The sequence below is a fragment of the Sardina pilchardus genome, chromosome 1 (genome assembly GCF_963854185.1).
Source record: "Sardina pilchardus chromosome 1, fSarPil1.1, whole genome shotgun sequence".
Taxonomy (NCBI): Eukaryota; Metazoa; Chordata; class Actinopteri; order Clupeiformes; family Clupeidae; genus Sardina; species Sardina pilchardus.
Genome location: NC_084994.1, coordinates 45997270 through 46018724, shown reverse-complemented (window position 1 = coordinate 46018724; position 21455 = coordinate 45997270). Strand labels below are relative to the sequence as shown.

At 49.2% G+C, this 21455-nt stretch overlaps 1 protein-coding gene across 1 annotated transcript in view; it reads left to right on the top strand.

The window, feature by feature from the left end:
• Positions 1-697: 697 nt before the first annotated feature.
• The window catches only part of ube2o (ubiquitin-conjugating enzyme E2O), a 33224-nt gene continuing 12466 nt past the window's right edge, over positions 698-21455 (top strand). Inside the window, exons 1-10 of the mRNA XM_062546186.1 lie at positions 698-1222; positions 16728-16787; positions 17209-17319; positions 17537-17634; positions 17794-17857; positions 18014-18157; positions 18581-18690; positions 19219-19369; positions 20104-20206; positions 20722-21094. Coding sequence (XP_062402170.1) covers positions 794-1222; positions 16728-16787; positions 17209-17319; positions 17537-17634; positions 17794-17857; positions 18014-18157; positions 18581-18690; positions 19219-19369; positions 20104-20206; positions 20722-21094 — 1643 coding nt within the window. The 5' untranslated portion in view covers positions 698-793. The remainder of the gene's footprint in view (positions 1223-16727; positions 16788-17208; positions 17320-17536; positions 17635-17793; positions 17858-18013; positions 18158-18580; positions 18691-19218; positions 19370-20103; positions 20207-20721; positions 21095-21455) is intronic.

Below are 21455 nucleotides of genomic sequence, written 5' to 3'. Positions count from 1 at the left end.
TTATTAGTAACATGCACCACTCGTTAGTCAAAGTAGCCTACTCAGATACAGTTACAGATGTCAGTCCAGTTAGTGAAGACTGCGGCTAAAGATTCTTCTCAAATCGCCAACTTGCACACATCAAATAGCATACTTAATTTAAGTATACTGTGCAGCTATTGGGACAATAGGCTACTAACCATCGAATAGTGGGTACAACGCCGCTCAGCGCGCACTACTGACAGAAGTATGAGACACAGACAAGGAGGGATGAAGCGCGCATGTAGAACAACGATACTGACACCGTGCGGCCAAATGAATTTACCATGTTGCGTGGGTGGAGCTGAACATGTGCTTTATTGTTGAATAGGCTATTACTACCGGTGTTTTGTCCTACAAAATATAATTGTCTAATGTGTTCTTATTATAGTTGTGCGATTATACCTGCTATATTCTCTGCATTCAAATTGGCTATGTTGGCCTATGCGTCAAACTAAAATCCACAATTTGCCTTTTAACTCAATGAAACTAGCTAACTAAATAATTGGATGACTTGATTTTTTAAAATAAATGAGTAAAGGCTGACAGGTGGCCCTTATGTCGTTGCAGGTTTGTTAACATCTTGTAAGTGTTGTCAGGCTGTTATTCCACTCCCTCTTTTGAAAGGGCTTCGCTTCGTCTCTTCTACATAACCGACGTGCGGTGCTACGTCCCGACGTAAACACGTGCAGGTCCCTGGTTACAGGTTTCTGCTCATTATCCCTTCTCTACCATCCCTCTCGCTCTTTCGCATCATTCCCCGACAACAGCAGCGATGGCGGAACCCGTGGCATCGGAGGCTACAGACGCAGCATCCCCATCCCCAACTCCAGCCCTTTCCCCGGCAGCTAGCCCAGGATCCGAGCCTCCTTCCATGGCGCTTTCTCCTTCAGCTGGAGGATCTGAACGACTCCTTTTCACCCACGACCTAGTCTCAGGTCGGCATCGTGGGTCGGTCCGATTTGGCCTTGTGGTAATGATATATGGCGAGGATGATTTTGACTCCGATTCGGACATAGATGTGGACATAGCGGGCGATGGCGGAGGTAAAGGAGGTGGTGGTGGCTGTGGGGTATGTGCTGTCTCCGGTAACTCTGATACAGAAAACGGTGCTGCGGACTCGCGGACACGGCCTCTGGGAAGAGGTTTCGTTCGGGTGCAGTGGTATCCAGATGGAGTAAAGCAAGACGTTCATGAAACCAAGGTAATTTTTGAAAGTGTAAAATGTAGCGCTACTTTCTCACCATATTTAGGCTATTTCATTGTTGGCTGGGCATCACGCCCGGGAAATGTTATGCTAACATTACGTTTGTTCGTTTGTTAGCCAGTATGCCCAGCACCACACCAACATTTTAGTCAGCTAGCTAGCTAACGTAAGATGTGCTCATTAGCTGACTATCGCTAACTCGGTCTTATCCAGAACAACGCCTCGCTGAACACCCGATATGAAGTAGTTAGCCAGCAAGGTCGCAAGGGAATGGACAATATGGCAAGGAATGCACTGATGCATTAGCTTGCCTGGCTAGCTACCTGACTTAGTCAGCTCAAACAAATTGGTTGTCAACCAGCTACTCGCTAAATGCAACGGGAAGAACTATAACAGGCCATGGTAAGGACTGCATGTAGGATCAGTGCATCAGTCAAGCAGTGTACTGAAGTGTGCAGGGATTCATGTTCCATACAGGACAAGTTAAGCTAAGGTCCGTGCACTAAAAGCTAACGTTAACCCATTGCCCGATTGATGGAATCCTGCCAAACAACTTTGAACGTGACAATGACATATCCTGTCCACATTTGCTGACTTGATAAAAGTCCCGAGCACGCAAGCCACCTAAAGACCATCAGAATCATAATATTTTTCAGCATTCACTGCCATTTTCAGCGTGCAACTATGAGGCGTTTGGAAAAGGTTGTTACTGGAATTGCATATCACTGTCACGGTGGTAGAAAAACAGTTTAATTAATGCTGTGTTAGGATTTAAACTTGACACAATCAGTCTGACATCTCTCTCCAGCACATAATTGCTCTGTCACATCATGCAAATTGCACAGCGAGGATCTTCACAGCTTTTTGACCAAAGGATGGTCATGCATGACAAATTGCTGGGGCAGAGGAAAGATGCAGCCAGGGACTACCAGAGTCCCAACATAGCATGACTGGCCTAGAAGGTGCTCCAGCTCTTGCATCCCATTGCAGTCCATTGTGTGGACGTGAAACGCTCTGGTTGAGTCTGGTGTGTGGCCTCTGGCCCATGACAAAGCCTCATCTTGTTGGCTGTGGAGGAATAATGGGAGTCCGTGGCAGTTTGTAAACAGACTCTGTTCTTCTGACTTCCACCCGTTAGCCATCGGCCAAGCTTCAGCCAAGCTGCGATGCTATATAGTTCTATAAAAGGAAAAGGTTACAAAAAAAACCACGCCTCGCTTCTGTTGATGTCTGGAACCTATATCCCCATGAGAACACAACCTTGAGATTCTTCGGTGGCTTTTTTGTTCTAGAAATGTCATTCAATCAAAGCCGGGCTGTGTGGGGTGGGTTTGTGAATTCTCATTGACCCTATAATAATTGCGAACCAATTACTGTTCAGGATGGCTGAAAGGTTGAGTGACGAGATCTCTGCTGAATATTTGTTGGTTAGAAGTTGCATCTAATTTGCTGTATGTCGACTACAGATTAGCTGCAGGCGAGAGACCATTAGAAGGAAGGTCAGATTGATCCATCTGAGTGATGCCCGGGCATCTTTGGGGGATGACTGTGCTATATCTGGTGCTGCTGCTGCATCCCATGACGGCCATTTGTCAGGCCTGGACTGCAGCCGCCGCTGCCAGAATTGCTGTCGCCCCAAAACCCCTGACTTTTCCACCATCTGTTAACAAGGGTTGCTGCTGCTGCTGCTGCTGTTGTTGCTGCTCCTCCCCTTGCTTTGACATGTACCACCAGACAGGACTGTTTACAGCAGTCCTCAACTCCTTTTGATGGGCCTAAATCCAATTAGTTTAGGGGTTGCATTTCTACAGTGGCAGTAAGACCCTGTTTTGTAGAGGCATTGGGAGGTGATTGCTTTTATGCGACACATATTTGTTGCCTTCCATCAGAGTGAGTCCTTGGTCTCCATAGAGATCACAAGCACGCGGTCCAACACAGGGGCTGTTAATGAAAATCAGCTATTGAGCGGGACATGCCTTCTCCTTTGAAAAAACATCCCACCGCCTTGTAGTATTTGTTTGTTGTGGAAATTCATCCTTGGCAGGCAGACACTTTTCAGATTAATAAGACGGGGCACTGCACAACTTGCACAGACACGGCTTTGATTGAAACCTATTTAATGAATGCCCGCTAAGGCATTCTATCCTCCTCACCACCTTGGACTGTGTGTGTGTGTGTTTGTGCGTGTGTGTGTGTGTGTGTGTGTGTGTGTGTGAAATTCTGTCCCTAAAAGCGAGAAGTCAGTGAGCACACTTGACTGTATGCTCTTCTGCGAGTCTCGCTTTCTAAGATAACAGTGAGAGTGGGGCAGGCTGATCAAGTTAAGGCATGTTGATCAAGCTGATTTAAGAGCCCACCACCACCACCAACCCACCCCACCCCACCCCAGGCCTGAAGAGGCTAAGTGCCCCATCACCGCTGAAGTCATGAGGAGCCAACGCCCTGTCCGGCAGGCCATCCCCCGGGGATGGATGGAGCGGGAGAAGGAGGGAGGGGGAGGATTGGAGAGATGACACAGCAGGAGGAGAGGGGATGGGGAGGAGAGGGGATGGAAAGGAGAGGGGGGGTGGGTGGGTGAGAGTGATGTGGCCAGGTCTGCTGTCGACTTGGGTGCAGTGGGCCAGATGGAGGCTATGCTAATTAGCTCGTTTGGCCCCTCTTTATTTTAAATTTAGCCCCTGATGAAGAGCTGGCGTCTCCTGCCTCTTATCCCGCTCCAGTCTCTCACACACCCCATTTTTAGACGCAGCCTCGGTCTTCATGCGGCCCTCAGGAGCATTCACAACAATAGCCTCCAACCGCGTGGCCAGCTCTTTCGTTTTGTTTCTCCTAAGGTTGGCTTTCGCGTGGGTGAATATGAATGTTTATTGCCAGAGCTGTTTAATATTTGTGAGATGCTGTGAGACACACACACATTCACACACTCACACTTGCGTATACACACACACACACCGCTGCTGCTTCCAAAGCAATTTGGAGAAGAGTCACGTCTTTCCTGGCAATGTCCTAAGCACCAGTGTGGACGAATGCAGGGCGCTCCCATCCCATCCCATCCCATCCCATCCCACCCCACCCCATCCAGGTTTCTGCACGCGCTCGACTCAGGGAAATGGAGTTAACAGTGCCAGTGATTGATGGTGGGGGCCTCTTGAGTCAAATGTCACTGAACCCATAAACACCTCCCAGGCAGGCGGGTTCAATGAGGCATCTGCCATGCTTCCACCCCCCCCCCCCCCCCCCCGGCCCAGGACCTAACCTACGCAGCACACACACACACACACACACACACGAGCGCTCGTTAGCATGTAGCATCGCAACTCGCTCGCTTGCTTTTTTTTTCTGCACAGTCATCCTGTGGGCTGCGAGTGCGCGTGTTGCTATTGGATGAACCTGGCGACTGGTTACCAGCCAAGCCCCTGCAGGCCGGCCCTTTTGTGTACGCGCTGGTGTTCGAGCGCTGCCAGTGCCGGGGCTGCCGATAGCCGCCACCTAATTAGGGCTGGCGATCGCTTTAAATAGGCTTTTACATTTCCATTTTCTCTTCACTTAGGGAAGCATGTTCCTGTCAGCGAATCTATTTAGGCCGTGGCAGCACTTTTTTTTTTTTCTCTTTCTCTCTCCCCCTTCCTTGTTCAGCGTTGTCCAATTAATCTGAGTAATTGCTCGAAACGTAAATAAGCACATGCGGCGAGTCGAGCGGTTGCAGAAGTTGAACGTCGAGACACCTTGAGAACGGCATCCCGCGGATGGAGTGACTGACAGGAATTTAATTTGTCTGTAAACGTGACGGAAATACTAAGACTTTGTTTTGGAATCCACGCCGTGTTTTTCCTGTCTGATCCTGTATAACAGGGTTTTCGTTTCTCTTTAAAGCTTATTTGCATGCATGCATTCTGTGCCTCAGTTGCTTTATTTGTTTGTGCCACCAAACAAAATCAATTGCCTGGCCATCAGCGGGGGATGCATCTTTATTCAAAGAAGTCCTGCGATTGAAACCGTTGCCAGCTCAGCTCAAGTGTTGCCAACCCCCCATGACAGAAAGACCCCACCCACATCCATTAGTGATGCGCGGGTGGGCTTTTTTTAAAACCCGCCCCAACCCGACTTTTCAGGAGATCCAAACCGCCCCGCCCAATCCGCAAAAATATGTTCGAATTGTGACCCAAATCCGACCCGACCCGCGGAAAGGAAAAAACGCATTTAACGTCTTTCCTAGCCTAATTAGCCCACATGAGGACAACAGCGGGTTACAATGATCGGTCATTTTGACAATCTGCGCTCCTCCACACCATTCATAATCTGCAGCCTAGACATAGCTAGTGTTAAATCTCATCTTCATAACAAGTTGCCATTCATATTTCCCCTTGCAACTTCATAGGCTAGCCTACTTTTGCGTTTAACACTGCCAAGCATTTAACAAGCACAGCTGTTTATTCGTGTAGCCTATGACAGAAGCGAGGTGTTCTCGCATTGTGCACAACCTTCGATATCCCAGATCATTAGGCTCCATGTCCATAAAGTAGCGAATGCGCGATTGACTTTTTCAGTCAGTCACGCATGGCGCAATTGGGTGCTGAATTTAGGAGAAATTATGTTTTGCGCTCGACCACACCTCCTGTATTGCAGGCGCATCGCCACCTAATATGTCGGAAGTTAACAAGTGAGAAATGTGCATTTTTACTTTTTTGACCCGACCCACCCGCAATATTTAGAAAAAACTATTAGGCCTACCCAAATCCGCCCGACCCGCGGGTAAACCCGCGGATATCCGCGGGTAATGGGCTGAACCGCGCATCACTAACATCCATCTTCCTCGGCCCCGTAGGAACCCCCCTCCCCCCCCATGATTATTCCCTGGCTGTGGTGTTCTGTGTTTACTGGTCTTGGAGAGCCTCACTGGCATGGCTGCAGCTTTCAGCTCCTGGCCAGAGCTGCTCTGCCTGACATTGGCTATATCGGTGCTAAGACCTTAATGGACTTAAGGAGGACTAAGGGCAGTGTACTCACATCTGTGACCCCCCCCCCCCCCCCTTCCCTCAGTCCAGGGCCTTTAGAGTGCAAGCATGCACATTCTGCTCCATCGTTGTTAAGAAACGGACGACAGGGGATGATTGAGCAGCCTGACTGACCGGTGCGGTGTCATGCGCCGCGGGGTGAGCCGTTAGGGCAGGCCGGTGTGTTGTGCGCTCGGCTGGCCTTAAGTCCTGAGCGTGGAGGGGGAGAGGCGGCCGTAATCTCCCTCCACCTCAGACGGCTAATCGGTGACAGATTGCCATGCAGCCAGCGCCCAGAGACGAGCAGGGCTGACCTAGTGCCAACGACCGCCAGCTCGGTGTGTTTGTTTGTGTGTGTGGGTGTGTGTGTGTGTGTGTGTGTGTGTGTGTGTGCGTGTGTGTGCGGGTGTGTTTGTGTTTTGTGTGTGTGTGTGTGATTAGAAATGGGCTTCTAGTGTCTGCTGGCAGTTTCACACAGCGTTCTGGTGCAGGCGTGGCACGGCCGTGACAACAGGGGTCAAACTCAGAGCGGCAGGGGGAGGGGTGGAGGGCGGCGCGATGGCTCAGGGGTCGAGAGGTCACGGCTGCTGGCGCGTGGGGAAGGACGGCCGAAGCGCGCCGGGATGTCAAAACAAACAAGCAGGTGTAGACATCTTCCCTTTGCTCTGTCCAAGTAGTGGCGTCGTCGTCTTTGTCTTCCTCTCGTTCTCTCCTCTCTCTCTCTCTCTCTCCCCTCCCCCTTTCCCTCCTTCTGCCTCTCTCACTCTCCTCCCCAAGGATGCAACCCAGTGATGTAATGTGGAAAAGCTGCCTCTCCCAAGATAATGCATCAGACACTCTCCATCTCCTCCTCCTCCTCCTCCTCCTTTCTTTCTTTCTTTCTTTCTTTCTTTCTTTCTTACACTTGCTTTTACACTTTCCCTTGTCTTCCATCTTTCTCTTCCTTCACTCTCTCTCTCTTGCTCCTCCTGTCCCCCTGACCCCACCTCCATGTGCGCTGACACACACAAACAAACACACACACACACACACACCCCAACATCACGCATGGTCATTACCTCTTCAGTCATTGACCTAATATAGCATCGTCGACACACAGTTCCACTCGGAAGCTGACCTCAGCTTGTTTTGAGCCGGTCGGACGCTGAGAATAAACCTGACCCGTGTCGTCACGACTGTCCCACAGTAACCTGCCTGTGTTGACCAGCACAGGTGAAGGGTTACGGTTGGGACCGTCTGGGAGTTGACCAGCACAGGTGAAGGGTTAAGGTTAGGACACTGGGAGCTGCAGCAGCACAGCAACATTCAGGCACTTTGCCTGTAACCTCCCTGGTGTTTTCAGTGGAGACTGTCAAGTCTGTCTGTCTGTCTGTTTGTCTGTAAGTAGGAATTTGCGAAAACTACAAAACCTGTTGAATGGGCTAAAGAGGAACACGTTTCATTTTGAAAGAGTACATTTCACAAGGTACCTCCATTAAAGTAGTGTTGCGAGGCACAGCACCAGGGCTTGGCGGGGGCTTTGTGCTGTCTGAGTGTCTGTCTATTGTTTTGGATGTGTCTGTGTGAGTGCCCTTGTCTTTGGCATGTAACAACAGGTTGGGCTGTACACAGTTGTGGGGATCCTCCAGCCACATTATTATTATTATTATTGTTATCACATCTTAGTGGAGTGTGTCTGTTAGTGTTTATTTTTATTTTTATGAGAGACTGTGTGTGTGCGTGTGTGTGTCCTACCTGGCTGCATGTTTCTTTGCAGCTCATGACAACCCAGAGAAACAGCAAGGTCGCCGAGCACTGCATTGTCCCATGGTGCAGTCAGGACTATCTCTGGTTGTCTATCTGTGTGTGTGTGTGTGTGTGTGTGTGTGTGTAGACAGGTCTGGGAGTGTCTGCTCTTTAAGGCGTGGCTCCTCCGCAGCTGCAGCTCTCCATGCGGTCTCTCTCTTTCTCTGTCTCTCTCAATCGTGTTCTCTCTCACTCTCCCCATCGCTCTCTCTCCATCTCTTTCCATTTATCTTTCTCCATTACTCTTTCTATTTCTACCCATCACTCTCACCTTCTCCTTCCCCCTCTCTGTCATTCTCTCTCTCCCCCTCTCTCCCTCCATCTCTCTCTGTGTCTCCATCTCTCTCTCTCTCTCCGTATCTCTCTGTCGCTCCTTGGCGTGCTCTGTGCTGCGTAGCGCTGTGTAGCGCTGCCGTTCCCCCAGGGCCTCCAGGGGAGCGACTCGTGTTCATTAGCCCAGGATGTCCAAACAAACCTGGGACAGGCGGATTCCTATTGATCCCTGTAATCAATCCACAGGCCTCTCATAGTGGGTGCAGCCAAGGGCGAGGGCTGATCTGCCGCCGGGACACTGTTCTCCTTTCGTGTCGCTAAGTCTTTGTTTTCGTGTGTGTGTGTGTGTGTGAGAGAGAGAGTGTGTGTGTGTGTAGTTTGTGCGTGGTTTCCTGAAAAGACCCTCCGCAGTCAGGTGTTCAATTAATTATCCAAATTTTGTTGTGACCCGGAGGGATCTCTGTTCTCGCGTCTTTTTTTAGCGCCGTGAAAAACTGCTGGCCGCAGAGGATGTGAGTTAAAGCAGAGGGAGTGTGCAGGAAGGTCCAGGAGAACCCCCCCATCTCTCTCTTTCTCTCTCTCTCTCTTTCTCTCTTTCTTTGTCTCTTTCTCTCTTTCTCTCTTTCTTTCTCTCTCTCTCTCTCTTTCTCTCTCTCTCTCTCTCTCTCTTTCTTTTTCTTTTTCTCTCTCTTTTTCTCTTTCTCTCTCTTTCTCTCTCACTCACTCACACACACATTCTCACTCTCTCGCACACACCTACACCTACACACACACACACACACACCTCTTCACTCTCCATCCCCTTGTTACCACCACCACCACCATCATGCAGAACAGTCTGCCTGTTGCCAGGCAGGAGGTTGCTTCTTTGTTCTGATAATGGCATTGTGCATCACCATTGTGCATTGTTAATTGGCAGCTTCTGGTGTGTAAACAATGCCCGCGCTCCCAGTAAACATCATTCCTGAACCCCCATTATCAGGTCATCAGGTGCTTCTGGCCCCTGGGCCGTTGACCTTTCCTCAGGCACAGAATAGAGGCTTTCTCTTGGCTGACCGGCCGCTCCAGCAGACATTAGCAAACAAGAAGTGGCTGGAACATAATCAAGGACAAGTTATTGTTTACCTGTTTGGTCTTTTCGTGTTTTGACACCATGTGAGTCTGTTTTGACCACTGCTGTGTGTGTGTGTGTGTGTGTGTGTGTGTGTGTATTATTAATAGGTAATTGAAAGCACTGCGGCCTGTGTGTGCATCTCCAGTGGTGAAAGTGAGCGTGTGACGGCGGTGTCATGCTGAGGGAAACGTCAAGCGCTGGGAGGTCTTTTGTCTCCAGCCAGACAGGGACAAGATTGATGCGTCCCCCTCACAACACTCAATCACTCCCTCACCGGCGTCTTCGCAGCGAGAGCTAGACGGCAGCTCAGCGAATGACCGCACCACACACACACACACACACATTCTCCTATCAGCCATCGCCATCTATTTTTAAGCGATTGACATGACATCCAGCTGCAGTACGCTTCAGAAACTCCCAGCATCGTAGCAGGGCAGCATTAGCGATAGCTGGCTAGTCTTCATGGATGAAATGGCTTCATGTTGTGTGACCTTGTGGACTATAATGGGAAATAGAACAGCAAAAACCCGGGCTCCACTTTTTTATGCTCACATTCGGACAGTTGTGGTCATGGTGGACGACGGCAACAATCAAGCGCCTAATTACACCAGTAAACCGTTAAAATGAGCTCGGTCTAAGCCAGATCTACATTTAGCGTTAGCGCCGTGGGTGGGTTTTGGAGTCCCGTGAAGCGTTATTGATTTTTAGCCGCGGTGAATTCTGAGGGAGAAGCGGCCGCCTCATCAGGACGGCGGTGAGTGCCTAATGAAAAACGGCCGACCTGAGGGGGGGCCGGGCCCAATCTGTCTTCGCCTCCGACATCTCTGTCCTCGACCCAGAATGGAGCAGGGAGGGGTTGGGGGGGGGGGGGGGGGGGGGGGAGGTTGACAGACGGGCTGCTTGGGAAAGATTACAGTAGGCGTGGAATGCAGAGGGAATCGATAATATGGGCCAGCCTCCTGTTTCCTGTTTTGTGGTGATTTGGGTCTGTGACCCAGAGTGCTGTCATCTGGTAGGTAGTTCAGCAGATTTACTGATATAACGTGCACACACAGACACACACACACACATGCACATGCACGCACACGCGCATATAGTACACACACACACACACAAACACAAGCACACATACATGCTGCAGGAGGCCCTTGTAGTGTTTGTGTGTGTGGGTGCTGCAGGGTAACCTTTCCATTAACTAGCTATTAAAGGCCCGAAAGAGCGCAGGCAGCCGCGCAGTCTGCCCAATCAATTCTCAAATCAGTAAATGAAGTGCTCGTGCGCTGCAGATTGCCAGTTACAAGCCTGCCCGCCCCCAGGCCACGGGACACTCCGCTCGGGCAGGATGCCAACGAGAAGTGGCATCTCCTGGCAGAGCCCTTCCTCACCATCGCCACTTTCTCTTCCTCCTCAAACTGAAGAGAACCCTTTCATTCGACAGACACGCTAACAGGTGAACTCATTTGGCCCAATTGTGAAGATAATTATTAGTCATTAGGTTTGAGACTGGATATGAAATGGAATTATAAGAAGTCTATTAAAACACCTTGATTGCGGAAGAGGGGGCAAAAATTACTCGAGCATTCCAATGAGGGCTAGTATTGTCCATCCTAGTGATGAGGGTTGGTGTTGTCCACCCTAGTGATGAGGGTTAGTGTGGTCCACCCTAGTGATGAGGGTTAGTATGGTCCACCCTAGTGATGAGGGTTGGTGTTGTCCACCCTAGTGATGAGGGTTAGTATGGTCCACCCTAGTGATGAGGGTTAGTGTTGTCCATCCTAGTGATGAGGGTTAGTGTGGTCCACCCTAGTGATGAGAGTTAGTGTGGTCCATCCTAGTGATGAGAGTTAGTGTGGTCCATCCTAGTGATGAGAGTTAGTGTTGTCCATCCCAGTGATGAGGGTTAGTGTGGTCCACCCCAGTGATGAGGGTTAGTATGGTCCACCCTAGTGATGAGGGTTAGTGTGGTCCACCCTAGTGATGAGGGTTAGTATGGTCCACCCTAGTGATGAGGGTTAGTGTGGTCCACCCTAGTGATGAGGGTTAGTGTGGTCCACCCTAGTGATGAGGGTTAGTGTGGTCCATCCTAGTGATAAGGGTTAGTGTGGTCCACCCTAGTGATGAGGGTTGGTATTGTCCACCCTAGTGATGAGGGTTGGTATTGTCCATCCTAGTGATGAGGGTTAGTGTGGTCCACCCTAGTGATGAGGGTTGGTATTGTCCACCCTAGTGATGAGGGTTGGTATTGTCCATCCTAGTGATGAGGGTTGGTATTGTCCACCCTAGTGATGAGGGTTGGTATTGTCCATCCATACCTAGTGATGAAAGTTTGTGTGGTCCACCCTAGTGATGAGTTAGTTCAGTCCATCCCAACGATGAGGGTTAGTATTGTCCACCCTAGTGATGAGAGTTAGCGTGGTCCACCCTAGTGATGAGGGTTAGTATTGTCCATCCATACCTAGTGATGAAAGTTTGTGTGGTCCACCCTAGTGATGAGAGTTAGTGTGGTCCATCCTAGTGATGAGAGTTAGTGTGGTCCATCCATACCTAGTGGTGAGAGTTTGTGTGGTCCACCCTAGTGATGAGAGTTAGTGTGGTCCATCCTAGTGATGAGAGTTAGTGTGGTCCATCCTAGTGATGAGAGTTAGCGTGGTCCACCCTAGTGATGAGGGTTAGTATTGTCCATCCATACCTAGTGATGAAAGTTTGTGTGGTCCACCCTAGTGATGAGAGTTTGTGTGGTCCATCCTAGTGATGAGAGTTAGCGTGGTCCATCCTAGTGATGAGAGTTAGTGTGGTCCATCCATACCTAGTGATGAGAGTTTGTGTGGTCCATCCTAGTGATGAGGGTCAGTACTGTTCAGTGTAGTGTCCATCCAGACCTTGTGATGAGAGTTAGTATTGTCCACCCTAGTGATGAGGGTTCGTATCGTCCATCCTTGTGCTGATGGCCTTCTGGTGCAGCCCCACAGCTGAAGTGGAGCCTTGTGGCCTGGCGGTGGCCCACGTGAGATCCTGGGCAGACTCCCAACGCTCACCATCCAGCTCCAGAATCCTCATTAGCATGTGGCTCCACACGCTGGGATCTTGCCGCATTCCTTCCTCTCCCCTCCAACCTCCCTTCCTCTCTTCCTCCTCTCCTCTCCTCTCTTCCTCCATCCGTCTGTCTTCGGCTGGCCTGTCGGCGAGCGATGCTGTCGTCTCGTCTCGTCTCATCTCGTCTCGTGGCGTCTCGCTCGGCTCCGCGGCTGGTGTGGCAGGCAGGGCCGCCGCCGCTAAACTGAGCTAATTAGCCGGAGAGGAGGGGAGACGCTGCCTGCTGTCACCTTGCTTTTGATGCCCGAGTCTCAGGGCTGGTGCTCTGTGTGTGAGACAGAAGAGAGGCAGCTCAGGGCCACTTGAAGGCTGTAAACTTCTCTGAAATTCTCAAGTATGACTCATGGATGTTTGTAAGGGCGCTAGGCTAGTGGCACATTTAAAATGAGAATACTTCATTATTGGAGTTGTCACTTTTACACTTTTACAGATGCATCATTGATTTTATCAGGTAAATATTTGCATGATTAGTTGTAATCGATTGATTTTTAACATTACTTACTGTATGAACAGTGGAAGAAGTGCTATGGCATTGAATAGAGTACAATAGAATGGAATAGGTCTTTATTGTCATTGTCACAGGTCCAACAAAATTGACCTTTCTTTGTCATTGTTTTGTTTGGAGAAGGAAGCCATACAGCTCTTCTATTAGGAGGCTAACTTACCCAGGTTTGTCACAAAGCCAGATACTTGACATACCCTCCAGATAGCTCCCCCTAAATTTCAGGGTGTATTTGTTTTGGCGACAGGCTGCCCCCACTTTGTTTGTTTCCAGTTCATAGAGTTGGGGCTGTGTAGCAACGATTGTGCGGAGATGTTGAATGTTACAAAAGCGGTAACACCGTAATCGCTTAGCATCGCTTACCCTACCGTAAGATGTGCCACATCATACAATCACAGCCACGGTCCTTAAACGTGAAAATGACTTCAGCAAGAATGACTGATTAGGAGAAGCAGAGAGGTAGAGGTAGAGGGGAGGAGGAGGGCTGGAGGCTGCCGATCTGTTTTAGGTACCTGATACCTTGTGATCATAAAACTATTACTGGAGTCGAGATTGAGGTGTAATTGAGGTTCAACACCTCTCAGATCTTCCAAGAGATACAGCTGCGGTGCTATTGCGCCAGTGACATTCATCTCTCTGCAGATAGAGGAGGTACTGCTCTCTTCCTGTGTCTGCTGTACAGAGTGTGATTCTTCCCCCTTCCGTTTCATTGGGCTCCATGATATTAAAGCTTAGCGCAGCCTGTCAGTCTGAAGGCCTTTTTTTAAAACTTTGCAAATGTTATCTTCAGCACCCACACACTCACTAAATTTAGCCACGTTTAACAGTAGCAAGGATCATTGGGTTTTTACTGGCAGAAGCACACCCAGGTCCCAGTGGATGGGAAGGCCTAAGGCAAATAAGACCATACACGGCGCATTCTGTGCGGTGGATTTCTGCCCCCCTCCCCGTTAAGCTGGCAGGCCATGTTGTTGATATGCGGTGCGTGCCCATACATTATGACGCCGCATCGTGCTGATCCGAGCTAAGCCAGTCAGGCACCCCCATGCGGGCGTCGCCTCCGCGGCACCCTCCCCTCCCTGGCACATGTGTCCCAGACGATGCCGTCATGCCAAGATGCCCCCCCCCCCCTCCCCCTCCTCTCATCCCCCAGAGTGGCCTGAGGCTCAGGCAAACTGAATGAAGCATATGTCCTGCTTCTCACCACACTTCCACTCTCATGCTCCTCCTCCTGCTAGGGTGGGGGGTCCTAATTATGAGGTAGCTGCAGATTTGGCCTGTTTAGAATTCAGTGAGTTGCCTGGCGGTACTGTGCTGTGACACTCACTTCGAGCCTCGTTTGTTGCTTACAACATCACCCTCTGTTCAAATATTTATCCAAAACATACAGATGCACAGTTGCAGATAACCCGCAGGCTGCCAGCGAGGCTCCTCTCGAGACAGGCAATGAATTTGGGTCACTTATTTTTTGCCATGTGCCGCCGACACCCTACTTTTTCCCCCATCATCCTCTTGTGCCTCCCCATCCTGCAGGGCCATGCTCTCACACTCAGGAGATGCTGGAGAGACATCTGCTCCACCTTCGCCATGGCAACTTGTCTGTGGACGTCCCTATTGGATTGTTAGGGGGAAGGGGAGGGGTCGTGGCTTTTCCCAAATATGGCCCTACTGTAGGGATCATCATCACACTCAGCGTGGGACCTGTAATATGTGGTGTTGGGGTGTTTCATTGTCTTTGAAGTTTGGGTGGTTTTCAAAAAGGTTTTTTTTTATTAGCCGTAAAGAAAATACGAGGACTCGAGGAATGCTGCAAGGGTGTAAGGCTGAGTCTCTCCGGTGCTCTTCAGTTTCACGGATCCAAATAGTTGAAAATGTTTTAGAGAAAATATGTGGCATGAAGCACACTCACAAGGGTTATATGTTTAAAAGGCCTTTTGTCTCACACGGCTATTCCGTTAAAACATGGGAGTGCCTCAGATTTCCTTTCAAACATTTTGTGTTAGTATATTCTGTTTTTGTTTCCTTTGGTTCATTTCAGTCAGACTTTTATTTCCTCAGACAACTGTCTGGGTATCTTCGAATTGCATCGAATCTGCCCTTTTGTGTACGGTCCTACAAATTGCAGCTTCGCCTCTGTCTGGTTTGTAGTGTGTAGCGGAATACAAATTTCAGTCACCCCCCCCCCCCCCATGGTCATTTGCTCCCCCTGAGAAAAGCTGGCGTGCCTCTCTCCTCCCCAGCGTTTGAAACGCGTTGAGTCATCTGTGCACAGCGCTAGTGCTCTCGGCTCTCATGCGGCACCCTGCCTCACCTGCCGCCGCCTGCCAAGCTGGCATCTGGGCCCTGTGTTGTTTTCATGAGCTGCCAAACTGGCACTTCTCGTTTGGCCAGTTGGCCTTACCTGCCACTTTCATCTGGCGCCCGCGTTATTGCTCTGAAGAGCGCGGGCCTTTTTCTGGGGTGGCCTTTCGGAAATGCCACCGCACACGTGAGCCTGTGATGGGTCAGTCAGTCGGTGGCCAGTCTACGCTGCCTGCCTACGCTGCCCACACCAGCTCCATGGCCTGCTTTTTGAGCCCTCGTTCTCCCCAGCGTCTGCTCCACAGTACAAAATGGTGCCCTTCTTTCTGCTGTGTGTGTGAATTCATCAGTTAGTGAGCCTGTGCCCCGCAGAGACTCCTTCCAACGAGAGCCAGTTTCATTCAGTTTTGACTACACGAGGATTTCTATGCAACGTTACGAAAACATGCGTGCACAGCCAAGAGGCAGAAAGCACCATAGAGTGCTCTCGATGGAAAGCTTACAATGAGTTTTTGTGCCGAAAACTGCACCATTCGAAATCACCATGGTTAGAGAATGTCCCTAAAAGAATGCATGTCTTGGCCAAAAAACGAAAAGACGATGTTCTATTAGTAATGAAAATAAGCCACAAACTCTGAAATGAGATGTTGCCATCTTTGAGACAACAGGGGTATACAAGAAATGGCGATTGTAGCTTCATGGCAACTGACTACAAGGTTAACTTCATAACGTTGTGGCTGGCCATGAAGCGGCTTCTGCCCACGCATCTGGTTTTGCTGGTAAATGGGAAACCCATCTAGAAACCTGCGAGAGAGTAAAACTCTGCATCTGTAGCCTAGATCTATGTTGAAGCTATTTTGCATTGTGGTGTGAAAGTGAAACTTCAGTTGGTCACAGACTGCTGCACTGGACGTTCCGAGTGTGACCAATCGATGTATCAGGACTCTCTGAAGCTCTGTGCTGGTGTGATGAGCTCGGCCACAGAGCATTGCTGCTTTAGGTTTGATGTCCTCAACTGCCACACAAAGTCATAGCCAAGTAACAAGTCCTTTGGAATCTTACCTTTTATCCGTACAGGCCTTTTGCTGCCACAATAAGCATAACGCTGCTAAATAAGCAATTACAGACATGATTAATCGGCTATTAAACACAAATAGGGACTTTGTATTACTGTATGCAAGTGGTTAGTAGCTGAATCATGTGAATAGGAGAAGTTGGGTCTAGGTTAGAGCTCATGCTGTTGGCGTGGTTTTTCCCCACAGTGGCAGAAGGATTAGGCCATTGGGTTATGATAGGCTGGGGGCCCCATCCATGAGGGCTGAAGAGGAGATCTGAAGTGTGGTTACTGCCTGTGACTCGTGACTGACTGTACACTCGTACCACCAGCACTCACCCCTCTCTTCTCTTCTCTTCTCTTCTTTCTCCTCCCCTCTCTCTCAGCTCAAACTTGAAGATCGATCCATCGTGCCTAGAGACTTTGTACGACGGTTGAATTCCAATGTAAGTAAGCCCCTCTCACACACACATGCAGAGACACACACACACACACACACACACACACACACACACATACACACTCATTCCTACATTCTCTGTTCTCTTTCAACTCTGGTGCTTTATCGTTGGCTCACTGTTTGATTAAGCTTCTCCCTTAAAACCGTGGAAGCTTTTGATGAATTGGGTCTTAATTAATGAGACTGATGACTTATCACTGAACCGGGCCCTGTTGACCCATGTGGATATGAACGTGCGCCCAAATTCCAGAACTTTGAAAATGATCATATTCATTTCGTATGTGTAAAAATGAAGCCTAATAGGCAAAGCCAGCGTGTCATGCAGTGATTAAGCACAGCAGTGCCTGTAAATGAAAGCTTGTTCGTGAGATTTGTTTCATTTCTGCGTATTGGTTTCACCCCCACAGGATAAACAGTGTGGCATAGTCACCAACATTAACATTGAGTGTGCAGTGAAGCTGGTTGGAACCAACTGTGTCCTATATCCTGTCAGTAGTCGAGATTTGCAACACATATGGGTAAGAATTTCTCCTCTTACCTATTGATTCACATATGGGTGAGACCCTCCCCTCTTAACCTGTTGATTCTTATTTTAGTTAATCCGTTTAACTGTGTCGTTACTGATGTCGTTTGGTGAAAGTATGTCTCCGCTAACCTTTTTTCTAGAAATGGGTTTATGTCGTAGCTGTGGTGATTCTCAGGTCATTCTAACAATGTCGTCTTCTTCTTCATCAGACGTTTATGTATGGGGATTACATAGTATACGACTTCTGGTTGGGGAAGGTATACGACTTGAGCAACAATATAATCTTGAAGCTTTCCAATGGAGCCAGGTAACTTGACTTGTGTTGGCTTTCTCCCATGTATGTCTATCGTTTCTCCTTACATTGGATCAGTCTTTTAACAGCTGTTCGATGCGACTCCATTATATGGAGTCCATACATTTTCCGACACCACGTGCATGACATTGTGTCTTTTTTTGTTCAATTCAGATGTTCAATGAGCGAGGAAGACGGGTCCAAACTCTACGACGTCTGTCCTCACGTCAGTGACTCTGTGAGTGAAGCCTCAGTCTCGGCGATTTCCTCTTCCCCCTCTCCTTTTTCAAAGGATTTATGTCATGCTGCAGCTCACACTCCTTTCCTTCTTTCTTTCTTTCTTTCTTTCTTTCTTTAACCTCCCTCTCTTCATCCCTTGGTTCTCCCCCGTTAGGGTCTCTTCTTCGACGAGGCGTACGGGTTCTACCCGGGTCAGGTTTTGATCGGCCCGTCGAAGGTGTTTGCCAACGTGCAGTGGCTTTATGGCGTAAAGCCAGTGTTGAGTAAGAAGACGAAGTTCCGAGTAGTAGTCGAAGAGGTAGGTGGACTCCAGCCAAGCGCACAGGTGTAGGCGCACACAAACTCACCTGCCGTTCGACTGGAGCACCTTGTTTTCAATTTGCATCCCATATCTGATTTGTTAAGGGCCAACTGTTGCTACTTGCTACCTTGAAAAACGTACTACCATGTCTAGCAAATACATATGCGAAGTGTATTAATTTAGATGGTGACTGGACTCATTTAAATGTGCTCACTCACTTTCATGGACCTTCATGTGTGCATTCAGACATGTTCACATTTCATCATGATAACTGTATATAAGTAACTATAATGAAGGCCCAACATTTACTAGCAGCTACTGTATTTACCCTATAGCCAAAAGCTAACATAGCTAAGCTAAAGCTGAGCTGAGCTGAACTGAACTGGTCTAAAGAGACGTGTTCTCCACCTCGGCCCACAGGTGCAGGTGGTGGAGCTGAAGGTGACGTGGATCACCAAGAGCTACTCCCCCAAGGGCTCCGACAGCGTCTACCCTCCGCCCTCCACCATCACTCAGGAGAACCTCTGCAAGTATGTCAGTCACACACACACACACACACACACACACACACACACACACACACACACACACACACTCGCTGCACCAGACGGATCCATGCTGTGCAGGGGCGAGTTTCATCAGCCGCCTTTGTTACTGTGTGACATTGAAATGGACTGCTGCAGCCAAGACCGCTCATTGTATTCAAGCCGTGGTTTGAACACAGCGGTGTGTGTGTGTGAGTGAGAGAGAGAGATGTCCAGCACACACTTTTTTATTTTGCTGCTCTTGTTGAGTAGCTCTAGCCTGGTATAATCACACCCAATAATTTGAGTGTCCTTTGCTGATTTTCAATGGGGACCGTCTGCAACAGCAACCACCATACCGCATCAACCAACAAGTTTAAGAGCAGTTAGCATTTGCTTTTGATGTTTTAAATGAGGGCACAGTCACTTCATTCTTCAACAAGTGATGTTTGTATTCATTCATATAATAGCATACTGTTAAATCTACTGTACAGTGTATCACCTTGGAGTCTAAGAACGCTGTGTATGTTCCAGAGTGAAGCGGTTGGGTTACTATGACCACACGCAGAGGCAGCTGGGGGACCGGGCACTCTACGTGTTCCCGTCGAAGGTGGACGCCACCCGCATCACCTGCGAGGGGCCAGAGGGGGCGCCAGTGCACCCAGAGGACCCCGTCTGCAGGAGGGTGCGTATGGGCCTCTCTCATTCGTCATTTTATCTATCCTACCCAGGGGGTCAGGATTTGACTGATTAGCTTCGCCAATTAGCAAGGCACTTCCTCGTCGCCGTTTTCCAGAAATACATCATGTCCGGTGCCATTTCTCCTCATGCTGATTGGTGGCTGTTCCACGCTCAGCTCATGCACGAGCTTAGTGTGGGCACAAGCTCTCCTTATAGCTTTCTTCTGTACCTTACGTCAATCAGTAACCTGGTACTTAATTGGCGAAGTAAAATGGCACCGGAAACAAGCCCCTTGAAACGCCATGTTGAATCCATGGTTGAGGCCTGAAAAAATCGTTCAATTTTGGCAATTTTCACTAGCCTAGCATTCCCATTGAAATGAATGGGGGCGGGACTTGTTCACTTTCTCCAGTTCTTATAATACCTCCATGATCCTACCTTCCTTCCTCGGTCCTCGTTCCCACTGATCTAGATAATGAATGATTGAACAATGGGATAGTCTATCCAGTGTTAGTTATAGATCAGTGGGAAAAAGCCTGGAGGACCGAGCATTGAGGATCGAGGAGAGAGGTTGAGAAGGAGCTTTGAGCCTCTTTGGGGTCAAGGGTCAACTGTAATCTGCCCCTTCGTCTTTGTAGTTTACTGAAGTGTCTTGTCCCGCTGAAGGTCACTCTGCCCTTGTGTCCGTCCATTCTTTATGTTCACGTCGTGCGTATGTGTTTGGTGTTGTGCGAACAGCTGAAGCGGATGTTCAAGAAGGAGCTGGGCAGGAAGTCCGCAGACAGTGCAGATTCACATGGCAACCGTCTACAGCCGGGAGACAAGCCCGACCACGCCGACGGTATGTGACTCATTCCCTCTCTCAGGCAGTGGGCGTCGGTACATATGGCATCTCGGAGTCAAATATCTCTGATCTTGACCCCAAGTTGAACTGGAATATCAAAGAAAAATGGTTCAAGTTGAGCTACTTTGCTTCTGACCGATTTAAAGGAGAAATGCAGCTAGTTTTCACATAAATCTCAATTTCTCGAGGTCACCGAGTACAGTCGGTAAGAAAAAAGCGAAAACAATCGGTATTTATCGAGCTCAAGTTGCTACAGCCAAGCTTATTTTTTTTTAGCCCCGACAGTAGTCTGTGACCTTGAGAAACTGAGATCTAACTCGCCGGATTTCTTCTTTTGAGATTTCCAAGCATTGCATAAAGAACGTGTTTACAAGTCACTTGGCTACTTTCTCTTCTCTTGTGAGAAATTGAGGTTTATTTATTATCAGAGAACGAGATTACGTCTGTAAATTCAGTTCTGGCCTTCACATTTCCTCTCGTGTGTGTGTGTGTGTGTGTGCGTGCGTGTTCAGGTGAAAAGCCAACGGAGGCCAAGCATGATGGGATAGCGGAGGACCCCTCAGCGCCCCGTTGCCCTAACAACGGCCCCGTGGAGCGGCCCGACGGCGTGACGGACAAGGAGGTGCAGACGGAGCGCGCGGTGGCGCCGGTGGCGGGCGAGGAGGGCCAGGGCGAGACGCCGGGCGAGCTGGACTCGGACGCCGAGGCGGACGACACGGACGACACCAGCTCCATCACGTCGTCGGCCAGCTCCACGGCCTCGCTGCAGAGCACGGGCCTGGGCCACAACCGCAAGAAGAGCATCCCGCTGTCCATCCGCAACCTCAAGAGGAAGCACAAGAAGAAGAGGACCAAGTTCTCCCGCGAGTTCAAGCCCGGCGACAGGTGAGCGCCCTGCACTGCACTGCACTGCACTGCACTGAGGAGAAGGCCATGCTGCGCAGGCGTCTTCAGCAAACGGAACCTGCCATGTTATTGTTACGGTTCTAGTTATGGTGTTTAGCAGATGCTTTTGTACAAAGTGACATACAAGTAACAACAATACAATAGCTACATTTAACCAAAAAGCTCTATAAAATCTATCTCAAAAAGTTGGTAAAACTACATTAAGGAGAATGGCAATAATAAACAACAATGTCGATTCGATCAATACAGCCTAATGAAAATGGCTAAATACTATCATATACAAACCATAAAGCATACTGTGAGAAAGGCAAAAACAGTCAAATGTGATGTTCCACCGCAC